At 38.9% G+C, this 21,996-nt stretch overlaps 1 protein-coding gene and 1 long non-coding RNA gene across 2 annotated transcripts in view; both read right to left on the reverse strand.

Annotated features, from left to right (window-relative positions):
• Window positions 1-21,996, reverse strand: part of LOC120568323 — a 34,621-nt gene that overhangs the window by 7,018 nt on the left and 5,607 nt on the right. The window contains exons 4-5 of the mRNA XM_039815749.1: window positions 20,890-21,198; window positions 20,359-20,469 (exon numbers count right to left, since the gene is read on the reverse strand). Of these exons, the coding sequence (XP_039671683.1) occupies window positions 20,359-20,469; window positions 20,890-21,198 (420 nt within the window). The remainder of the gene's footprint in view (window positions 1-20,358; window positions 20,470-20,889; window positions 21,199-21,996) is intronic.
• On the reverse strand, window positions 12,577-13,896 carry LOC120568339. The gene is made up of 3 exons (XR_005640704.1): window positions 13,657-13,896; window positions 12,800-12,971; window positions 12,577-12,671 (listed from the first exon to the last, which is right to left on the reverse strand). It is a non-coding gene; the product is annotated as an uncharacterized LOC120568339 (long non-coding RNA).

Below are 21,996 nucleotides of genomic sequence, written 5' to 3' on the forward strand. Positions count from 1 at the left end.
TTGGTAAATTTCTCATTAATCATAATGTTATTTATCCTCATTCTCTGTTGAGCCGAAACGCAAACGATGAGTATTTTGAATCTGCGATTTCAGACTCATGTTTTTATTTTATCTACACAAATTATATACCAATATGTTCTCAAAGGCCTTGTGGTGCTCACGATGAGATCATTTCACTGATTACCACCTATAGTTTAGGCTGTCTGAGCCTTCTTTTTACAGGTCGCTATCAGTGTCCGTTAATGGGAGCAGTCTAACAGCAGGTGATACGGTCGTTAGCTGATTACAGAGATCAAAGGGATCTCAGCTGTGTTTACAGACATTTTTAGATTAGTAAGCATGACGCAGCATTTTTGCCAGACAGTGAAATTCAACTACAGGCCGTAATATGAACATTAACAGAACAACACATACATACACAAACACACACAGGGCTAACCTTAAATAAAAGTTACTATAGATCAACTCTTCTGGCATTAGACCTTATCTGATGTTTTATCCTTATTCCAAAAAGACACTTTAAAGCTGCATTGTGCAAGAATTTCTCTCATCTAGCGGTGAAATTGTATGTGACAACCATCTGAATAACCCCCATTCGAGTGCGCTTTAAACTCCTACGGTGGCTGAACCCAAAATTAGCGACAACTTGGTCCGTGAAGGTCTGAGTGGTGTAGAGAGGGCAGAGCAGACGAACACGGCAGCAGTTCTGAGGCGTAGGTCTGAACAAAAGGCAGAAGTTAACATCAACATGAGGGATGCAAGATTAGGACCAAAATGGAACAAACAAAATTTTCACTGGGAGTTACCACTCTGGTAGGTGAAACGATCTGGCGCCGATGGTGAGCTCCACCCGGGAGAGGGACAGCAGCTGATCTGCAAGTCTGTGCCTGTTGCTAAGTGAAAGGTGGTGCGGAGGTATGTATTATGGCTACTGTATTGTAAACATGGAGGCACTACATGGCGGCTGTAATTCGGTGCGAGTCGCTCTCATGTATTCTGAATGATTCGAATGGCAGATTCAGACTACGCAGAATACTTTGATTAGTTGGTGGATGTAATTACACATGAATGATCACATATTTGTGAAAGAATAAAGGTTTTGTTGCCAAAAATCAACTAAAAATGTACACAATGGAGCTTTAAGGAAATCTTGACCTTTTTGAGAACACTCAAGCTCATTTAAGTCCTTGCTGTAAAACTCCCATTTGAACTTCTTTAATTGCTTAATATATATTGCAATTATTCTTATATATTTAAAGGGTAACTACCTTTTTTTTCCACCTGGACGCAATTTCTCCATGCATTGCTAATAGACTGATGTGACCAAACATCTCTGAATTTGGTCCAGTATTGAGCGGGATCGCAATAACGAACGAGCGCGAACCAAGCTTCAATGTCACCTAATGGGGCAATTGTGCAGTCTTGCTTTTTTGCACAGAAATCATAAGCTCCTGTTATCTAAATGTTTGTCAGTGCCACGGCTCAATATTTAAATGGTTTCAACAATATGGATGAGGTCGTTATAATTGGATGACTGCCTGTATTCACTTGAGCCAGAGTACAACGTTACGGACAAAGAGAGAGAGAGAGAAGAAAAAAAAAAAAAAAAAGAGAGAGAGAGAGAGAGAGAGAAGAAGTGTGAAGCAGTGGCTGGAGGACTGTGGGGGCCGGGATATTGGTAGTGCCCCGGTGGGTGCTCTGCCCTATGTGCCTAAATAACATGTTTTCAGGAGTGGGACCTGTTGCTGCCAGATATCTGTGGTCTGAATATGTCCAGTGATATACCTCGGACACCGCTGTGTTTACCACTTCAGAGGATTTCCCCTCTAATCAACAGGGCTGTGAGACATGAACAAATTCGAACCATTGTTTTTATTGAAAATCTTTTAGATATCAAAACCATGGATGTATTATAGCCTAATGACTGCACAAAACACTGAGCAGCTGCAGCCCTCTCTCTGTAACCTATTCTTCATCCAAAGACTATAGCCTACTCTGGCTAAAATTAATACAGGGGGCATTCCAATTATAACGACCTCATCTTTTTAAATATTGAGCCATGGCACTGACAAACCTTTAGATAACAGGAGCCTATGATTTCTGTAGTCTACTCCGAAACAACAGACATCCTGAAGCGCCGCTTTTTCTTGAGTGGCGTTCCTCTCTCCATCCGCTGTCTTCGGAAAAAAAATACACCTCCTGAGATCGATAATGTTGTCAAACACTTTTGTCACACACACACACACACACACACACACACGGGCCCTATCTTGCACTCAGCGCAATTGCCTTTGTACACCGACGCATGTATCATTCCTATTTTGCACCCGACTCACGCGGACTTTTCCCTCCACAGACGGCGTCGGTAAATTAGGGAATGTGCGCTGCTGGGGGCGGTTCAGCGAAAAGAGGAGGTGTGTTCCGGCTAAAAACGTTACTTTGTCCTATTCTGCAGTTTCAGAAAACAATTCCGCCATTGACCAGGAAAAACCTGGTCTAAAGTCAGTGGCGCTAGTCTAAAGTCAGTGGCGCTAGTCTAAAGTCAGTGGCGCTAGTCTAAAGTCAGTAGCGCGTTATTCAGATGCTATTTTAGGGCATGCTTGGCCATAATGTAGCGTGTGCACCGCACCGCATACACTTCTCTCATCTAAATGGATGCAGCAGTTCCCATTTTTGCAAACCATACATAATTACAAAGGAAAATATTACTGAAAATGCGCGCAGGTGTTTGGATAGATCAGGAGGCACTCTACAGTACAGTCCTCAAAAAGTCCCAGCATTCTTTGTGGCTTGTTGTGTTTTACACAAGATTTCCATGAATTATGGATGTGTTGATGACATAAATGAGGAAATATTAGAGGACTTAAGGAGACGTGATGTTGAACTACGGCGGGATCTGGTCCGGGAGTAATGCGCGATGCGCTCCTGGTGGAGCGGGTGGACAGAGATGGAGTGGGGGAGGAGGAAGGGGCACAACAGGAGCAGGTGGTGCGTTTGGAGCCCGCACGCTCCATGGCTGCAGCAATCCTCTCCAGACTTGAGGAGATGCACCGCGAGGCCGCCAGCAACATCGTCACCCGGACAAGACGGGCATTTGTTACTTTGGCGTGCGCCAGGCAAATCCGCCGTCATAGTAGCAATCCGCCGCCGGAACAATACGCCTGCTCTTAAAGGGAATGTGAGGTGACGCTCTGATTGGTTATTTTCGTTACGCCCCAAACCACACCTAGCTACTTCAGACCAACCCATTTAAGATTTGCGTCAGGCCGCAAGAGTCATTTATCCCGCCCGGTATCATAGCAACAGCGCCAGAGATCCGCCCACAAAGCTACTGCGTTTGGCGTTTCACACTTGCGTTTCAGATCGTTAAAATAGGGCCCACAGTGTCATTTGTGATTTCATCCATGGTCATGCTTGTTTGTTCTATGCAATGGATATGTCTGATAATAATACAAAGTATTAATACTTTCAGCCTTTTTAGTCAATTTATTTGAACTTCCACTTTTGACAGTATAACAGATTAGCTTCCAGCTTTCGATCAATGTATTTCAGTTCTTACCCTATTAAGGTAATGCAGTTCAGCTTCCAACTGACAATTTTACATTTCAACTTCCAAGTTTTTCAGCAGTGCAGTGCAATGCATTTGAGATTTTTCAAGCAATTAGTTTCATATTTCTGCATTTTCATCAATGTTTCTCACAACATTTGTAAGTCTTTCATACTTATTCATAATTTCAGACCTCACAATGTTCTACATCGTTTGGCATCGTTGGACTTTCAAGTCAACAATTCAGTTTAGAAAGCTTTTTCCAAAAACTTTTAAATATTCCACCACACTTGTATACATTAGTGCTGTTATTCAACTTTTTAATGATGTTAATTAAAACCATTAATACTTTTTCCAACTATCTACCTACCTCACCTTATTTATTACACATTTAAAGCTATTAATCCAGTTTAGCTTTAGCAATTTAGCTCTTCATCGTTCACACAATTATATCGTTTCACAATACAATTATTTGTATTGTTTTCTGTTTCAGATCTTTTCTTATTGTTTCTCTGTGTTAAGAAAAGAAACTTCAGCTCAGTTCAGTGTGTTTGTGACCAGTGTTAGACAACTTACTCAGGAAGTGGAATAATATTACTTGTTAGTTATTACTACTTAAAAAGTAATATTACCTTACAAATTACTTAGTATCAAAACTAATTAGTTGTTGTACTTGTTATATTACTATATTACTTTCTAACTGGATTAATAACTAATATAATTACTGTTTTGGAAATTGTAATCCCTTACACTACTCATTACTGGGGAAAGTATCCTAATAATATAACAGTAATAGATTACTTAGTAATGCGTTACTGCCCAACACTGTTAGTGACTCTGGCTGAGATGGAGGTGAAATATGTGAACCTGGGCTGTGGTTTACTGATCTCTTCCTGTCACAAACACTGTTTGACATCTGTTCATCTGGAGGTTTTTGTTCAGGCTGCAGGGAGCATTTCTCACTGTGGGGATCATACTTCCAACAGGAGCAGTAGTAGGTGGCTGAATGATCGAGTTTAACTTTCTGGATCTGCAACTCCCAGCCGTTCTGATTATTCACAGCTGAGAAATCATCTTTCTGAGGATGATTGAATCCCTTATCTATGTCACCATTACTCTTGTCAATACCAAGAATCCTTGTGAATGTTTCTGTGTCTCTCTTCTGGTACCAGTATACATTATTATTAGGGTCACACTGCTCAGTGCCTCGACAGCTGAAGGAGACGTCTCCACCAACTCTCCTGGTCAATGTTAAATCATCCTGAATCAGCTGTGTTGCCATGGCAGCCAGCGCTGTAGAGAAACAGACAGGTAGATGAAGGTGAGTGTGAGCCAGTGTTTGTTAAAGGTGGAGTTTGTTGGCTCCTGATTGGCTGGAAACACTCACCTGAACACAGACAGCACAGAGCAGCAGCTGGGAGGAAAAGCATTTAGTTCAGTGGTGTTTCCTCTGGTGAACCTGGGGAGAAGTGGCGCTCTGATGCAGCTGAGGCCAAACAAGGACGAGCTGTGAGATCAGACGAGGGCCACGTGGTTTCTGACTTTACCTTTAAACTTCCTCCATGTTGAGGTCAGCCACAAAATGAGACACTGATTAACCAACACAGCTGTGCTTCTGCCTGTAAAAACACTTGCTGTATCTGAAACTGGTGGTATTCAGACAGAGGTGGGGGCCAACAAGTCCTCCAAATAAAATGACAGAATATGTATTTTGTAACTGACCTTTAAAATGACACAGAAGTGTTTTATAATCTGATTAAACATAATTTGTCTGAAGAATTTATCTGTTTTATGATGTGAGACCACTAAGGTTCAGGTTTGGTTGGGCACCAACAAGACTTGGTTAGTTTCAGGATAAGATCCTGTTTGGGTTCAAATAAGCTCTTTGTTTAGGTTACGGGGAAGAATGAATACATGATACATAGTCTTCATGTTGTTCCAAGATGTTTTTACTCTGAAGCCCTCACTTTGAACCTGTAGTTATCACCTCATACTACAATATTTATTTCGTTAGTTGTGTTAATGTACCTTTTTCACGGCAGACATGTTGACATGTCATAGTAGGAAAAGCACAGGTGTATTCAAAACTATTGATGATGGCTGCTTCCACTTAGGAAACGCTGGTGGTATTGTGCATGCTGATTCACTGAAATAGTTTACTGGGACACTTGATAGAATTGAGTCATCGTTAAGGTTATCAATTTCAGCTGTGCTTTTCCTACTATGACAAGTCAACATGTCTGCTGTGAAAAGGTCCATTCTGTGCTGCTGCTGTGAAGAATAAAACCTTCACACTGCTGCCCTCTAGTGTCTACAACAACACACTGTTTCAACCTGTCCTGCTAACGTCACAATAAAACCTTCATTAATAATTCCAGTCTCTGGTCTTCCCCAGATTGAGGAACAGACAAAAGGTTGAGTCGCTGAGAACTTCAGGTTTCTATCAGAGCTAGTAGAAGTACCGGTAATATTTGTGAGAGTAAAATGTACCGTATTGTATCAGCTGCAGTATAAATCATATTTTAATTGAACTAATAGAACAACAATAGTAGCAGTAATACTTGTCATTGACTGTTGTGTGTTTCTTTATCCACGAGATGTCACTGATTTTTCTTTGCCAGTAAAAACAAGAGGCAACAGCATCATCATGTCGTCATGGCGACCATCCTCATCAGCATCACCTGGATACCCTTGCACTTCTCTGACTAACCACAGGGTGACACTCTTTCTCTTTGGTGGTTACTGTCAGCACCGGCAGCAAACACAGAAACCCACCGTGAGATCAAGTTTAGTTTGAAATGTGTCCCACGGCCATGTTGGAAGAGCTTATTTATTGTTGTAGACAGCGATCTAAGAGCATAAAGAGACGTGATGTCTGACATGTTTGTCTGCTGATACAGCTGCAATATGTTGTCATTCTTCCAACAGTTCTTCATGGTGACAATGATCAAACTGTTCAGAGTTATAGCATTTAAATAGCACAAACATCCCTTAAAATAATATTAAATGTGTCATAACTGTTCGGGCTTCTTAAAGGAACAGACTAACATTTGTCTGCTTTGGTTTGACTTGTTATTCTATTTAAAGGAGTTTAAAGGAGAAATGATTTTCTGAAAGCATTAAATAAGCAAAGAAGCTGCTGTTTGCTGGGGGGGGATGGTACTTTAAAACATGTTTTATTAATTGTGTAAAAGCTGTGATGTATCAAAGGGAAGTTAAAATCAACTTCAGTTTAAATATTCAAATTTTAAACCAGCTTTAAACTGGTTTAAATATTTAATTATACCAAGAAAATGCTAATAATTCAGGTCGGACTAAAGAAAGACATTTTTATTACACATAAAAGCTTCTCACTGGTTATAACAGACAACACATCACTACAATATGGCTTCTGTCTGTTTGCTTCCTGTTTGATTTAGAATTGATTTTAAGATTTAACTGATCACTTTTAAAGCTTGTCTGGGTCTGGCTCCAAGCTATACAGCAGAGATCTTGACCCCATGAGAGACAGTTTGCAGCCTGAGATCCTCAGGTCTCCCTTGTCGTCATTCCAAAATCGAGGCTTGAATCTAAAGGTGACCTTTGACCATCAGGACCCCTCAACTTTGGAACGACCTTCCTAAGGAGACAAAGCTCACAGAATCAGTAAACTCTTTAAAATCCTATTTTTTAAAACACAAAGTTTATAGACTAACTTTAATGTGATGCTCTCTCCATTTTATATATTTATTTGTTATTGCTATTTATTTTAATAATTGATTTTATTGCTTTAACCTTTTTGTGTGCATTTTTTTGTCTTTGTCCAATTCTTCTTATTATTGTTATTATTATACATAACACATTTTGACATGTTATTTGTGTGAATACTAAACTGCTGAATTCCATTTAGCTGCTTCTGTTTGAGGTTCCTGTATCGTTCCTGTTAGCTGTCTCACCATCGGGTTTTACGGGAACACTTGAACAAAACAGAGCCATCGTTCATCTTACACTTGTGCTTTTCCTTCTATGACAAATTAAGTCAAAATGTCTGCAGTGAAAAAGGCCTGTTGTCAGACAGCAGCCTTATCTGTCTGCTGCAGGGGCTGATGGGAGATGTGAGGAGCTGTTAGAAACCACGTGGCCCTCGTCTGATCTCACAGCTCGTCCTTGTTTGGCCTCAGCTGCATCAGAGCGCCACTTCTCCCCAGGTTCACCAGAGGAAACACCACTGAACTAAATGCTTTTCCTCCCAGCTGCTGCTCTGTGCTGTCTGTGTTCAGGTGAGTGTTTCCAGCCAATCAGGAGCCAACAAACTCCACCTTTAACAAACACTGGCTCACACTCACCTTCATCTACCTGTCTGTTTCTCTACAGCGCTGGCTGCCATGGCAACACAGCTGATTCAGGATGATTTAACATTGACCAGGAGAGTTGGTGGAGACGTCTCCTTCAGCTGTCGAGGCACTGAGCAGTGTGACCTTGATTATGTATACTGGTACCAGAAGAGAGACACAGAAACATTCAGAAGGATTCTTCGTATTGATCCGAGTGATGGTGGCATATATAAGGGATATAATCATCCTCAGAAAGATGATTTCTCAGCTGTGAATAAACAGAACAGCTGGGAGTTGCAGATCCAGAAGGTTAAACTCGATCATTCAGCCACCTACTACTGCTCCTGTTGGAAGAATGATCCCCACAGTGAGAAATGCTCCCTGCAGCCTGAACAAAAACCTCCAGATGAACAGATGTCAAACAGTGTTTGTGACAGGAAGAGATCAGTAAACCACAGCCCAGGTTCACATATTTCACCTCCATCTCAGCCAGAGTCACTAACAGTGTTGGGCAGTAACGCATTACTAAGTAATCTATTACTGTTATATTATTAGGATACTTTCCCCAGTAGTGAGTAGTGTAAGGGATTACAATTTCCAAAACAGTAATTATATTACAGTTATTAATCCAGTTAGGAAGTAATATAGTAATATAACAAGTACAATAACTAATTAGTTTTGATACTAAGTAATATGTAAGGTAATATTTTTTTAAGTAGTAATAACTAACAAGTAACTGATTCCACTTCCTGAGTAAGTTGTCTAACACTGGTCACAAACACACTGAACTGAGCTGAAGTTTCTTTTCTTAACAACACAGAGAAACAATAATAAAAGATCTGAAACAGAAAACTATTCAAATAATTACATTCATAATACAAATAAATGTATGTACATGTGTTATGACCCTGAGGTCATATTTTGTAATTTGTTTGGCCCTGCACTATCAGTTGTTCTCCTGAGGGTACACAGGTAACGAAGAACAGGTGTGACCACCGGATTGGTCCAGCAGAGCTGATAGCTGTCTCCTGATTGGTCGCCGGAGGAGACAGCAGCGCCATCTTAAGCCTCATCAGACAGGACCTGTGCCCCTCTCTTCGCTCTGCCATTCCCAACATGTGCCTGTGTAACCTGAGTCTTGTGGTCCAAGTGGTTGTGAGTTGTGTTAACAGCCTTCAGTTTTGAGTTCTTTGATTTGTTATCCTTCAGCCACTTTGTGTTAGTTGTGAATAAATTTTTCAATGTCTTATGTTGCTAGTAGCAGTCTGGTAGGAGTGAGAAGTCCCTTTTTATTCTTCTCCTGTTTTGTGATTAGAAGTTTAGGTTAGAGCTTTTTCTGTTCTTTACTTGTTTTGGGTTTAGTTTGCGTTTAGAATTGTTTTGTTTGTTGTGTTGGGGCCTCATCTCCAAAATAAATAGAAACTACTACTTTGAATTCTTTGTCCTGTTTGGGAGTGGGGCACCTGTTATGTTGCATCCGTTTAACCCCTAGACATCAGGTCATAACACATGTGATTTAAAAAAATAAAAATAAAAAGGCAGTTCCTGATTACAATCATGTAGAGAAAATTAGCAAAATGATGAACCCAAAAACCAGCTTCCATATTTAAAGATTAAAATCCTCTGATTTGACCTGCTGCAGGAATAAAGTCTGTAATAAATCCTAATATTTATACACATTTTAAGATGTCTTATAAACCGTTAATCAACAGAGAAATGTCTAATGACATGTGACAGAATATGGATTGAAGATATTTTAAGGTTTTTAAAACAATGTATAATTATATTAATGTCAAACCATATCTATCCAAACACTGAAATCACTTTGAATGAATGATTAAATTGCAACAAACCTTTTCATCCAATAACGTTAATTTTAGCTTTAATATTTCTGACCTTAAGTTCAGCAATTATTTAAAAAGTAGGAGGATCACACCCGATACTTTTTTTACTTCAGATAACAACAAGACTACATTCCAACACACAGACATTATAAATGTATAGTAATGGATGTTAGCGCCCCCGCCCTGCTCTCTTTTCTCCTCTGTTCATCTCAGGTGTTCCTGATTTCTGATTGAGGGGGCCGCCCCTCCCCGGGATATAAGAGAGGCTGGGAGACAGAAATCTGTCTCTGAGACTGAAGCAGCTGATCACCGTTGGTTTCTCTTCTCTTCTTTTGGGTTTCTTTGCTTTGAGGATGGAGGTCTGAGGCCCGTTCCAGAAAGCAGGTTTAGTGAAAACTCTGAGTTGGTTAACCCTGAGATGAGGGAAACTCTGGGTTTTCCGTTCCAGAAAGAGAGGTAACTTAACCTCAGAGTCAGTTACTATGGTAACTGAGTCTGTGAACCTAACCTGGTCGGGAGCAGGTTTTCTTCAAGAAACGGGGAAAAAAACTTGAGTTTCTCTCATTCTCCTCCCTCTCAGAGGGAGGGGAAACTCATTTCCTCATTCATTCAGTCTGTATCAGGCGCATTTTAATGCAGTTTGTTAACTGCATGAATAAAAAACGTATTGGTTTATGTTAGGCAGACTATAAAATGTTTTTTTTCTCAAACATGTCATGTCCTTTTGTCGACAATCGCGTTGATGAAAAAGCTGTATTAATTCAGAGAGTTTACGTCGGGGAGATGATATTGAGTCCCGACTAGATGTTTCTTCATTTCCACATAACCGATTTGAGAGGTATTTTTTATCACAGTCTATTAGATATGTAGATACCCCTTATCCTTCCACTAGTTCAACATCGTGGACAGGCTTTAACATCCCAGCAGATTCTTTGTGTCGACACGTTTTCTTCTAACAGCAGCGGATCATACTGTAATAGTAAAGCCACTGTATGTAGAGCCGTCAGAAAAGTGTGATCGCTCTGAAACGTTTTTAAACGTGTTCCCTGGACACAAACCAGTGAGAGCCATTAAAAAGAAATAAATGATCATACTTATAGTTCTGTTAATGATCATGGTGCTGCAGCCTCAGAATGGGAATAGTATAGTTTACTTTTCGGCCCCGCAGGATTGCACCTGAATAAAATTATAGGTGTAGCCTAAAAATTCCAGTTTTCACCAGTAGCCTAATATTATAAGTTAACTGTGATTAAATATGAAAATTAATACACTGTTAATGCGCACGCAGTGACTCGGGCAACAATTTTCTCCCGACACAAATTCTCTCTCTTTGCAGCAGCAGCCGCTGTCTTGCTTTTTTAATGAAATGCATGTTCAAACCATAGACTCTTAATATTAATAATATACTGTCTATGGTTCAAACTCGCTGTATGTTCCCATGAGTATTTCCGCCGACCCGTTTGTTTGTGGTTGTTACCATGGTGAATCGTAGAATCATGGCTCCATTCATGCTGCCTTATGTGCACGCGCCTAACCCTGAGTCAACCTACTCCGAGTTGATTGAACCAACTCAAATCAGCTGTTCTGGAACCGAAAACTCAGAGTTTCCATCTCAGGGTAAATCAACTCAGAGATCAGGGTTACACTCAGAGTTTGTTAAACCTCCTTCCTGGAACGGACCTCTGGTAGTCTAGATTTCGTGGCTTTGTTTCTGTTAGTTTAGTTACTACTTTTTATTTGGGGGGAGTTCTGGGTCTGACAGCCCTTTGTGGGTTGGCTCAGGCTTCTTCCCTTCTTTTGTTCTATTTGGCCAGACCTCCAGACTCCCGTAGTTTTGGTTTAATCAATAATAGTTAATTTGTGAATACATCTTAATTTACTTTAACTAATCCTCAGGTTTGGTGTTATTCGATATGTTGACGGTCACATTTAAGTTGTGTTTGTTTGCTGTGGCCGTAACATATTTGGGGGCTCGTCAAACGGTCAGGTGTGTAGATCTCTAGAGTGTGGTTCTGATTTGGTGAATACCTTGGTTGTGGCGTTGTGTGATGAGGCCTTCCTGAAGGGTGTGTTGTCAGTAACTACACTGCAACACACAAACATTATACATTTATAGTAATGGACTAAATATAAAAATGTGAGCTGATGATGTTACTGGATAAAATCTGCTTCAGCGGGGCTTTGAATAGCCGATTCCAGGGACGTCACTAGGATTGAAAGACAAGGGGGGGTGGGGGGGGTACCGTATTAGAGCTAAAAAGTGACAGACATATCCTTTTCTTCCATTTCCACTCTGTTCCTTCTGTCTTATCCTTTAAGATAAAAAAAAACCTCTGATGCTAATTTCATGATTTCGAAATGCAAATTGGTCACATGAGACAACATCCAAAATGTCCAAAAACTGACAGAGGCCAGACAGCTAATAAGTTGGTAAGTTAAACAAATATGACAAATAGAAAAGAAAAAAAATAGGCATAATAGGCATCACTGCATACTTTATCATGTAAGCTATTGATACGGATCCTATTTAAAGTGGCTACTGTCTAAATACAATAACCTGATGGTGGAAGGAATAAAAGATTTGGAGTAATGATTACTGTATATACTGTATGTACTGTATGTAGGATTGCTTTCATTTTATTTTCACATGTGTATCTGTGGGCATGTCCTCATCTTAAGCCTAGCCTTAGGCAACATCTACATATGTATTCAATTTATCAAAGCCAATGAATGAAGAAAGTTAAATTGGTTAGAATATGGCTATATATAATAAATATAATGAAATAATTTAGTTTAGGCTATGCATAGTGCCTAGGCCTGCCAACAAATGTTTGTTACAAAACAATCCTTAGACCTATAGACCACTACTGACCTCAATCAGGATCAACTGCTCTGCCAATCTCCTGCTTCTCTCTCTCTGCTGAAATATCTTCCAATATCCATCTCATCTGCTCCATGAATTGAAGGCTATATTATTGGCAATGAATAAAGAGTTGTGATTAGCTTGCTAAGTTAACCATTTCTTGTATTTCCCTCGTTCACTCTAGCTAGACTTTAGTTTTCCATAGCAAACCAAAATATCCCCTTTCCTTTACCTCAAGAAAACGTAGCTAAAAAGGTAAGCATAGCGAGTTCAGACCAAAGAGTAGCGAGGAGATGAATCCCCCAGTTACTCCCAACGCTCCGCTCTGCAACGCTCTGAAAGCTGCTAGTTCACACCAATGCAACGAGACGGTGCGGTGCAGGGGCGCCGCCAGGAATTTTGGGCTCCATGACAAAAAAACAAAAAAAATAAATCAAATTGGGCTCCCTCTGCACAGCTGTTGTCCCCACATCTCTAGGACCTAACTGTCCCATCAAAAGCTTTACATAACTCTAATTAAAGGCTTGAAACTGTCTTGCTTCTTGTAGTTCAATACTAGTACTAGCACAATATTTACTGCTGGTGATTTGTATATGCATGCAAGTCTAGTATGTAGTTCACTATTTGATGCAAGATTAAAAGCAACCATAATGTGCTGAAGGCCATCTTTTACAGTCTGAATGTATTGTTATTGTAAAATTTGACAAAATGGAAAATTCTCTAAATTATTATTAATAATTAATGAAAGATTTAAAAAAGGGCAAATTTAATTATGTATTAACTTTTTAATCAAAATAAATTAACATCAACCTCTCAAAACAATGAAAACAGCAGATTTTTTAAATTAGTTGCACATATATGCCAACAAGAAAATAAAGTGGACATGTAAAATGGAATTTCCACACCAGGGTTATTATAGTGCTACAAAACAGATTAATTAATTAATTGTTATTAATGTTTGATTTTCTGTCATTAATAAATATTTCATTTTCTTTTTTGTAATGTTAAAAAGAGCAGGAAAGACAGAAATCCCCACAGACTCCCTGCAATGATGCTAACAGGCATGTCATTGAACCCAATGTTGCTGACCTTCTTCACTGGGACAGGGAGGGGCTCAGTTAGGGGGAGACTGGGCTGCTGCTGACTCATCTGTTGTTAAGGCTGCTAAAAGGGGCAGGGACAATGATTTAATATGAACATCTTGCTAAACGTTTCCCTGCACTGATTAAATGGTGATTAAATGTAGGCTAGCACTAGCCTGTAGCTAGCTAGCTTATTCCACTATGGACATTAAGCCAACAGGTTAATACCACTCACAGACTACAGGCTACCCACCTCTCTTGGTGAAAAACTGGGTTACAGTTTGACACCTTTTTTTGTCTTTCCTTTTTTTTTTTTTTTTTTTTTTTCTGAAAACCAGATTTTGATTTAACGTTACTTGGCAACATTGTGGTCACGGTTACAGTTGTTGGCGCATCTACTGACTGCAGTAGTCTGAGTGCGCTAAGGCAGGACCAAACCATTTCATGCAGATACAGGGGGTGGTCGGTCAATATGGATATTTACTTTTTGGTCAATGGGGATATTGAACTTTTACTGCCAAAAACAAGTAAAAAACAAAGAGATCAATAATTATATTATATTTGAGATTATATATATATATATATTATATATATTATATAATATATATAATATATATATATATATATATATATATATATATAATATATATATATATATATATTATATAATATATATAATATATATATATATATTATATAATATATATATATATATATATATATATATATATATATTTATATATATATAATATATATGACACTTTGACACTGCTCCCCTCTGGTGGCTGCAGAGACTCACTGCTTCAAACTACACGTCTTGTGTTTCTTTTTATTGTGTTTTTCTTGTCTCTTTTTTGTTGTTTCTTGTATGCAGTGTTGCAGAAAGTTTTCTGATCCGTTATTGCAGTAAAAGTAATGTAAATACACTGTTACAGTAAAAGTCCTGCATTGAAAATGTTCCTTCAGTGAAAGTCTGTAAGTATCATAGTAAAGTTAGTTAGTTGGCTAATGGACATTTTGATCCTCACTAGTTAACTAGATGATGATAAAGAGTAAATAGTGAGAGGTGTTGTTCAACTAGTGAGACGAGATGTCTAACTAGTGCTGACAAAGACTGAAATCGTTGAGGAAACTGACGTCTGATATCAAGAATATGAAATAAATGCTTGAGTGCATTTTTCATATTTTTACCCTTGGTGTTGAAATGATACAAATGTTTTCTCTCTTTCATGTTGTACCCTTAAATTAGTTGAAATGTACAGTTCTGGCCTCTTAAAAAACAATATTGTACTGTTAGGGTAACATTTCAAAGAGTGAACCTGTAACTACAGAAATGTTCTTGTCTTGTATCTCCATTTTGGAGTGTGTTTAAGAGGCCTAGTGTCAGGATTTGTGCAGGCTTGGACCCCAAAATGCAGAGAGTTAGGCTGGCTTCACACTGGCTGCGTGGCGTGAGCGTGTCAGTTGCCGGCGCATGTGCGTGTTTTTATTTGGGTTCCCATGGTAACAGGCCAGAGCACCAAAAACGCATGCATGCTAGAAGTAGGACACCTATTTGCGTGTTGGAAGCGTTTCCAGGCAAAATAGAATACAAAAAGATGTTTATATGTCATTGTGACACTAATACATATTAATAAATGACATGTTGATGTTTGAAAGTCTCGAGGTTTTGACATAAATGCAAATATAAATGTAATATAAAAAAAATATAATAAATAAGTATCCATTTTCAAATATTGCACCTGTCCATACAGAACAAAATATTTTGTAGCCTATTTTGCCGTCAATACTGCTGACGTTGTCTTTGCTGTAATCAGATCAGTATATATTTATGTTTACCATGAAGTATACTACTGCTTGAGTGCAGTAAATGAATGGAAAACAATGTGTCCAGACAAGGCTAGCAGCAGGAGCAGCAGCGCGTCAGACACCTTTCTGGTGTGAACAGACATAGTTAACGCCACACAGCTGACACGCAGCAGAAACGCCCGCCACGCCACACAGGCAGCTGGAAGCGCCGGCCTCAAGACAAGGAGGCAGCGTAAGGTTTCCAAGGTTTATTAAATTAAAACGGCTGCAACAAAGAGTTTTCTGAAGCAAGCAGGTCTAAAACTGACTAAAAGAAAACCCAGAAACACTAGGAACAACACTACAGTCGCAGGAAAAGACCCACATTACAAGTTCTCTCACACTACACTGCTCCTCCGCTCTCTTCACTGGACCAGCTGCATCCGGAACCGCTTCAAGACACTAGTACTCACATACAGGGCCACGAAGGGATCAGCCCCAGCTTACATCATCCAGGACATGGTCAAACCATATACCCCAACCCCCCCACTTCGCTCTGCATCAGCCAACCTGCTCGCTGCCCCCTCACAGCGACGGAGAACTAATCACTCAACCAAATCCCGACTGTTTGCTGTCCTGGCTCCCAAATGGTGGGATGAGCTCCCTATTGGCATCAGGATGGCCCAAAGCCTACGCATCTTCTGCCGAAAGCTAAAAACACATCTCTTCTGACTACACTTCGGATAAACATGAAGAAGGAAAAGAAGAGAAGAGGGAAAAAAAATTATGTGTATATATATATAACCCTATTTCTTGAAGCTGCACTTTCACATGTCTCTTTGTAGTTTTGCTTATTTAAAGCTAATGTACTTACACTTACTACTTGTTGTCTGGAGTTTGCACCTTCAGGGTTGAAAGCACTTAATTGGAAGTTGCTGTGGCGTCAGCTAAATGACATGTAATGTAATAAAAAGACACACGTAATGACAATGAGCAGATATTTGACAAAGAAAGCAAAGAGATTAAATACACAAAAATTCCTGACAGCAGCAGACATGTGATCATCAGGGCGACGCTGAATCTGCAGACGCAGAGTTCTGCTGATTTTTCACAGATTTTAAAGACATTCAGAAAATAAAAAACTCAGAATGTTATCACATCTCCAACCCAAGCACAAAATGATGATCCCTTCCTCGATGCTCGCCTCCTCTGGGCAGGAATAAGAGCTTTGAGACGGCCTTCATGAAGGAGAGCCAGAACAACTTCTGGTTCCAGCGAGGACCGAGGAGATATCAAATAAGAGACTTGGGATTCACCCTTACAGTAAAGGCTGTGTGTGTGAATCAGTTTGTTGTTGCAGACACTAGGGGGCAGCAGTGTGAAGGAAATGTTCTACTCAGTAACAGCAGTAGTTTCATTTAGATACTTTACTTCAGAAAAAGTACTGATACCACACAGTACAAATACAGTAAAAGTCCTGCATTGAAAATGTTCCTTCAGTGAAAGTCTGTAAGTATCATCAGTGAAATGTAGTTTTGAAAGTTAAAATGTCCCCTGTGACTGTTTTAATATGATATATTAGATTATTAATACTCAGCATTAATGTAAAAGCAGGATTTTACTGTTGGAATTGGTTGAGCTGGAGCTCATTCTGAACTTTTAACTGATGATTATTTTCATTCTGGATTCATCTGCTGATAATTTTCTTCATTAATTGATTAATTGGTTTGTAAAAATAGTGAGAAAAGTTCATCACAAATTACCCAGAGCCCAAAGTGACTTCTTCACAATGTTTGTTCTGTCACACCAACAGTACAGATCTCACAATTATTACTCATACGTTAACATTATTAAACACTAAATTTCAGAAAACTCGTAATACAAAAACTAATTGTCTTAATGTGGGTAATCAATTGGGGAGTTTTCATGGTGATATCTATTAGTTAAAAATATTAACCCTGTGTGGCGGGTTGGCTCGGTTGGTGGAGGTGCACATATATGTAGGGGTTTGCTCCTCGCCACGGCGCGGTTTGCTCTGGACCTTTGCTGCATGTCATTCCCCCTCTCTCCCCTTTCATGTCTTCATCTGTTCTGTAGATAAAGGCCTAAAAGTGCCTAAAAAAATCTTAAAAAATATATATAACCCTGTAATCAAAATGTCAACATTTTTGAATCCTTATCTTGAAAGGTTTTTTTCTAATACTTTGAGCCAGAAATCTTCACTTCTGTACGCACTTACATAAACCAATCTTTACACTTTCATTCCTATCTATATCCTGAAGTTTTTGTTCAGAGTATCTTTGTTCAGATATCATTCAGAGTCTGACTTTTACAACATTGTATGTATGCAAAAAAGCACATAATTAATAAGAAGATGCCTTATTTGCAGTGCAGACATTAACCACTGAGACATCAGATCTGAAAACAATCAATGTGTTGTTTTGGAGTTGTTTGTCATGTTTGTATGAGGACTTTCATCAAATCCAAGTGTAAACTGTAAAGTTCACCTTTGATGGCTAAAATCCCCATAAATAAAGTCCATGGACGTGACCTCCAGGTAGGTCATCATTGTTGCTCTCTGGGCTCAGTTAAACTGTGTGTGGGTAGAGGGCTCAGTGGAAATAAAGGCTTCCAGACCACAAGAGAAAAGACACACAGCTGCAGAGAGGAAGAGGAGTTCCTGAGTGTTTACAGCAGCAGCAGATATGAGTCTGTTCTCAGTGGTTATTAGAAATCATAAAAAACTGTTGACAGCGAATCACCACTTCCTTTCCTGCAGCAGACGGGCTGTGTGGGTTTCTGCTCTGCAGCCTTTCTCACATTAACAACACAATGACAGTTACAACCATCCACTCTGGTTAAAGGATCATTCCAGGAACTGGAGTTTGATTTCAGCGCTCAGTATTCAGAAAAATGTCTCATATAATAACTCATATTCAAAAATATTTAGTAAATAAAAAATATATATAAACGACCATGTGCTGCAGGCCTATTGACAAACAGAATAAAAATCCAATGTTTAAAAAATATAGTTCTGCTTATTTTTAAGATTAAAGCAAATTCATGTTTATTTTTCAGCAAAAATGAAAAGGACGTATGTATTTGCCAGTGTTTTCTCATATTTTCGACTTAAATCATGAATCATTATTAATTTACTACTAAAGCCAAATTCACAAAGCAGTTGAAATTATGTATAAGAATGTGTAGTAATGTATCATTATTGTTTATTATAATACATTATGATTCTATGGTATTTAACTTGAGAGCAGTATTTACAACAATAAGCGGTCCATCCGTTATCATTGATCAGAGTGACAAAACAAAAACCACAAAGACAAAGATGTCACCTTGTTGTTTCACCCCCTCAAAAAAATATCTGCATCTCATCTTCAAGCCCAACTAGAGCGTCCATGTTATCATGTTAACATGATACAACAAATGGGGGGGTCCCGGTAGCTCTCCTTGTGAAGTGCGGCACCATGTATCAAGAGTCCTGGGTTCCATTCCTTTTGCTGCATGTCATCCCCTCTCTACCCTGCCTTTCCTGTTTCTCTCTATTGATATCTAATGAAGCAGAAAATACTTCAACAACACAATACCACATATTGGGAATGTGTGGGAAAGGATAATATTACTACTGATTCATATATGTGTATATATGTTTTATCTTTGTTTAGCTGTTTGATTATATTCATATCTTCCAAATCACTTGTAGGTGTCAACATACACGGCCAATGACGTTGTTTCTTTTTCTGATCATTTAAATCAAATTCATAAAAATATAAAATATCTACCAGACAGCTGATATATTTATGTTTAGGTTGACAACTACAACAAGTCATAATTGATATCTGTTAATACTGATCAAAGTGATAAATTAGATTAATTTATAAGATTTGAAGGTGAGAAAAGGTGAGCAGAAAACAGTCAGCGTGTGTTCAGGACATCTTGGGCGCCTGGATAGCTCAGTTGTAAAGTGCGGCTGTTTCAAGAGTCCTGGGTTCTATTCCTTTTGCCCCATGTCAAGCCGAAAATACTTCATCAACACTATACCACATATTGGGAATGTGTGGGAAAGGATAATATTGACTACTGACTTATATATAACAGCTGTGTGTATATATGTTTTATCTTTGTTTAGCTGTTTGCTTATATTCATATCTTCCAAATCACTTGTAGGTGTCAACATATACGGCCAATGACGTTGTTTCTGTTTCTGATCATTGAAATCAAATTCATAAAATTGAGGGTTCTTATAAAAGATAGAAACTTTAGATTTTTCAGTTTATTGAGAACGTAACAATGAAAGAATTTGACAAAGATGTGCATAATGTATTAAAAAGAAACAAGAACAAAAGAAAATACTGTACACTATAAAATATCTACCAGACAGCTGATAATTCACATACATTTTCTATCAATATACAAGTCACAATTTAAAGAAAATATAAAATATATATATATATATATATATATATATATAAGTATGTTTAGGATGACAACTACAACACGTCATAATTGATGTTATTGTTATTACTGATCAAAGTAATAAATTAGATGAATTTATGAGATTTGTTGGTGAGAAAAGTCGAGCAGAAAACAGTCAGTCAGCATGTGTTCAGCTGGTGGACGGTCCCTTGTTTCTGAGGCTCATCAGCAGAGAGAGTCCACAGCAGTACACCAGACTCTTCACTATCAGCTGGGTGTACAGCAGACAGAACAACTTCACTTGGTACTGAGACGGGACAGAAGCTGCTGGTGGAAGTGATGGTGGTGATGGTGGAAGAGTAGAAACCTCTGAAACAGAAAAGAAGTGAAAAGTTTGGAGTTGCAGTCAGAAATGTTAGTCCTCTGGTCTCTTTGACACCATCTCTACATGAAACTAAATCACTGCTGAACACAGTCACCAAGCCTTCATTACCTTGTTCTGTTTGGGCCTCCACTGTTTGGGCCTCCACTGTACTAAGGTACTGAGACGGGACAGAAGTTGCTGGTGGAAGAGATGTTGGTGATGGTGGAAGAATAGAAACCTCTGAAACAGAAAAGCAGTGAGTAGTGTTGAGTTGAAATTATAGATAATAGAAAACTGCTTCACGGCGCAGAGTACTTTTGCCGCCCCCCATGTGTCATGAAAAAATGCTGCCCCGGACGATTGCCTGCTTCACTCATGACAAAAAATTCTACTATTGCTATGATTGGTGTACAAAAAGCAATAGTTTGCAAGGCAGCGGTAGAGATGGAGGAAGGAAGGAAAGTGAGAGGCTGTGTTTGCGCGGTCCAACAAGTCCACCGCCGGACGAAAACATTGAAAATATCCTATTTTGCACGGCTCCATGTAACCATAATATTACTGGAATATTCTGTTTCATTATTTAGCTTAAGAGATTATACCGGAATATTAAGTGCACTTAAACGTAGTCAGTGCTGAACACAATCACCGAGCCTTCATTACCTTGTTCTGTTTCGGCCTCCACTGTTCCCCCCTCGTGCCGGACGTTGCAGCGGTATTTATATTTGCTCTTCTCTTGCTGGTGGATCAACAAGATGGAGGCGGTGCATCCCGACTTTCTGATCTCCAGCTGCTGTCCCTCAACAGGGGGCAGCTCCTCCAGAGGGCCATTCTCCTTTTGTCTTTTCCAGGAGAACTGGACCAGAGGAGGAAACATGGCTGAGGCCAGACACAGCAGGGCGCTCTTCCCCTCCAGGTGGGCTCTGGATGCTGCTGGGTACACGCTCACCACGGGCTTCACTACCGGCTCATCTGAAGTTTGACAGCAGCAACAAGCAGCACAGACACACATTCACACAGTCACCAGCAGCTTCCAGCACTGCATTCAGTCTGATCCTGGAAACTACATGGACTCTGATCACTAAACTACTCATCAATACAGCACAAAGTTCACTACATATACTGGATTCACCTTCATATGGAACACACACATCATCTCATGTCAGCACGGGTTAAATGGGGACTAAAGACAATTATGGACTAATGCACAAAGTCTATTCACTATAACTATTATTACTAACATAATAAAGTGATGACATTTTCCTTCATAGAATGGACAATTTCTTTCTATATTACAATACATAACAATTACTTTCACATTTAATACTTTTGCAATTTTGAAATATTACAATGAATATAACATATTTTAATATATATTGAAGGCCCAGGGCAAGCAAAACGCCACGTTGGGCAAGTAAATATAACAACAAAAAAGTTTTTAATAATTAATTTTTTAAATGTATGCGGTCAAAAACAGATAGAAATCAATGTAATTGTAATTATAACAGCCTCCATTTTCAGTATGAACTTTAACTCATCTATGACTCTGTTAATGATGTGTTCATACATTTTATATAAAGATCAAAAATAACAATTTATTTGAGTCTTAGTCCTTATTTGATAACCACTAATGAAAAACTATTCGTGTAGGAGCCAATAAAGATTGTCAAAATCATTTTAACGTCAAATAAATCTTACCATTAAACTGTGAATGATTTTTATGATAAATCAATATATCAGTAATTTCAGTTTTTTTCACAACAGTTTCAC

Source organism: Perca fluviatilis, chromosome 11 (genome assembly GCF_010015445.1).
Source record: "Perca fluviatilis chromosome 11, GENO_Pfluv_1.0, whole genome shotgun sequence".
NCBI lineage: Eukaryota > Metazoa > Chordata > Actinopteri > Perciformes > Percidae > Perca > Perca fluviatilis.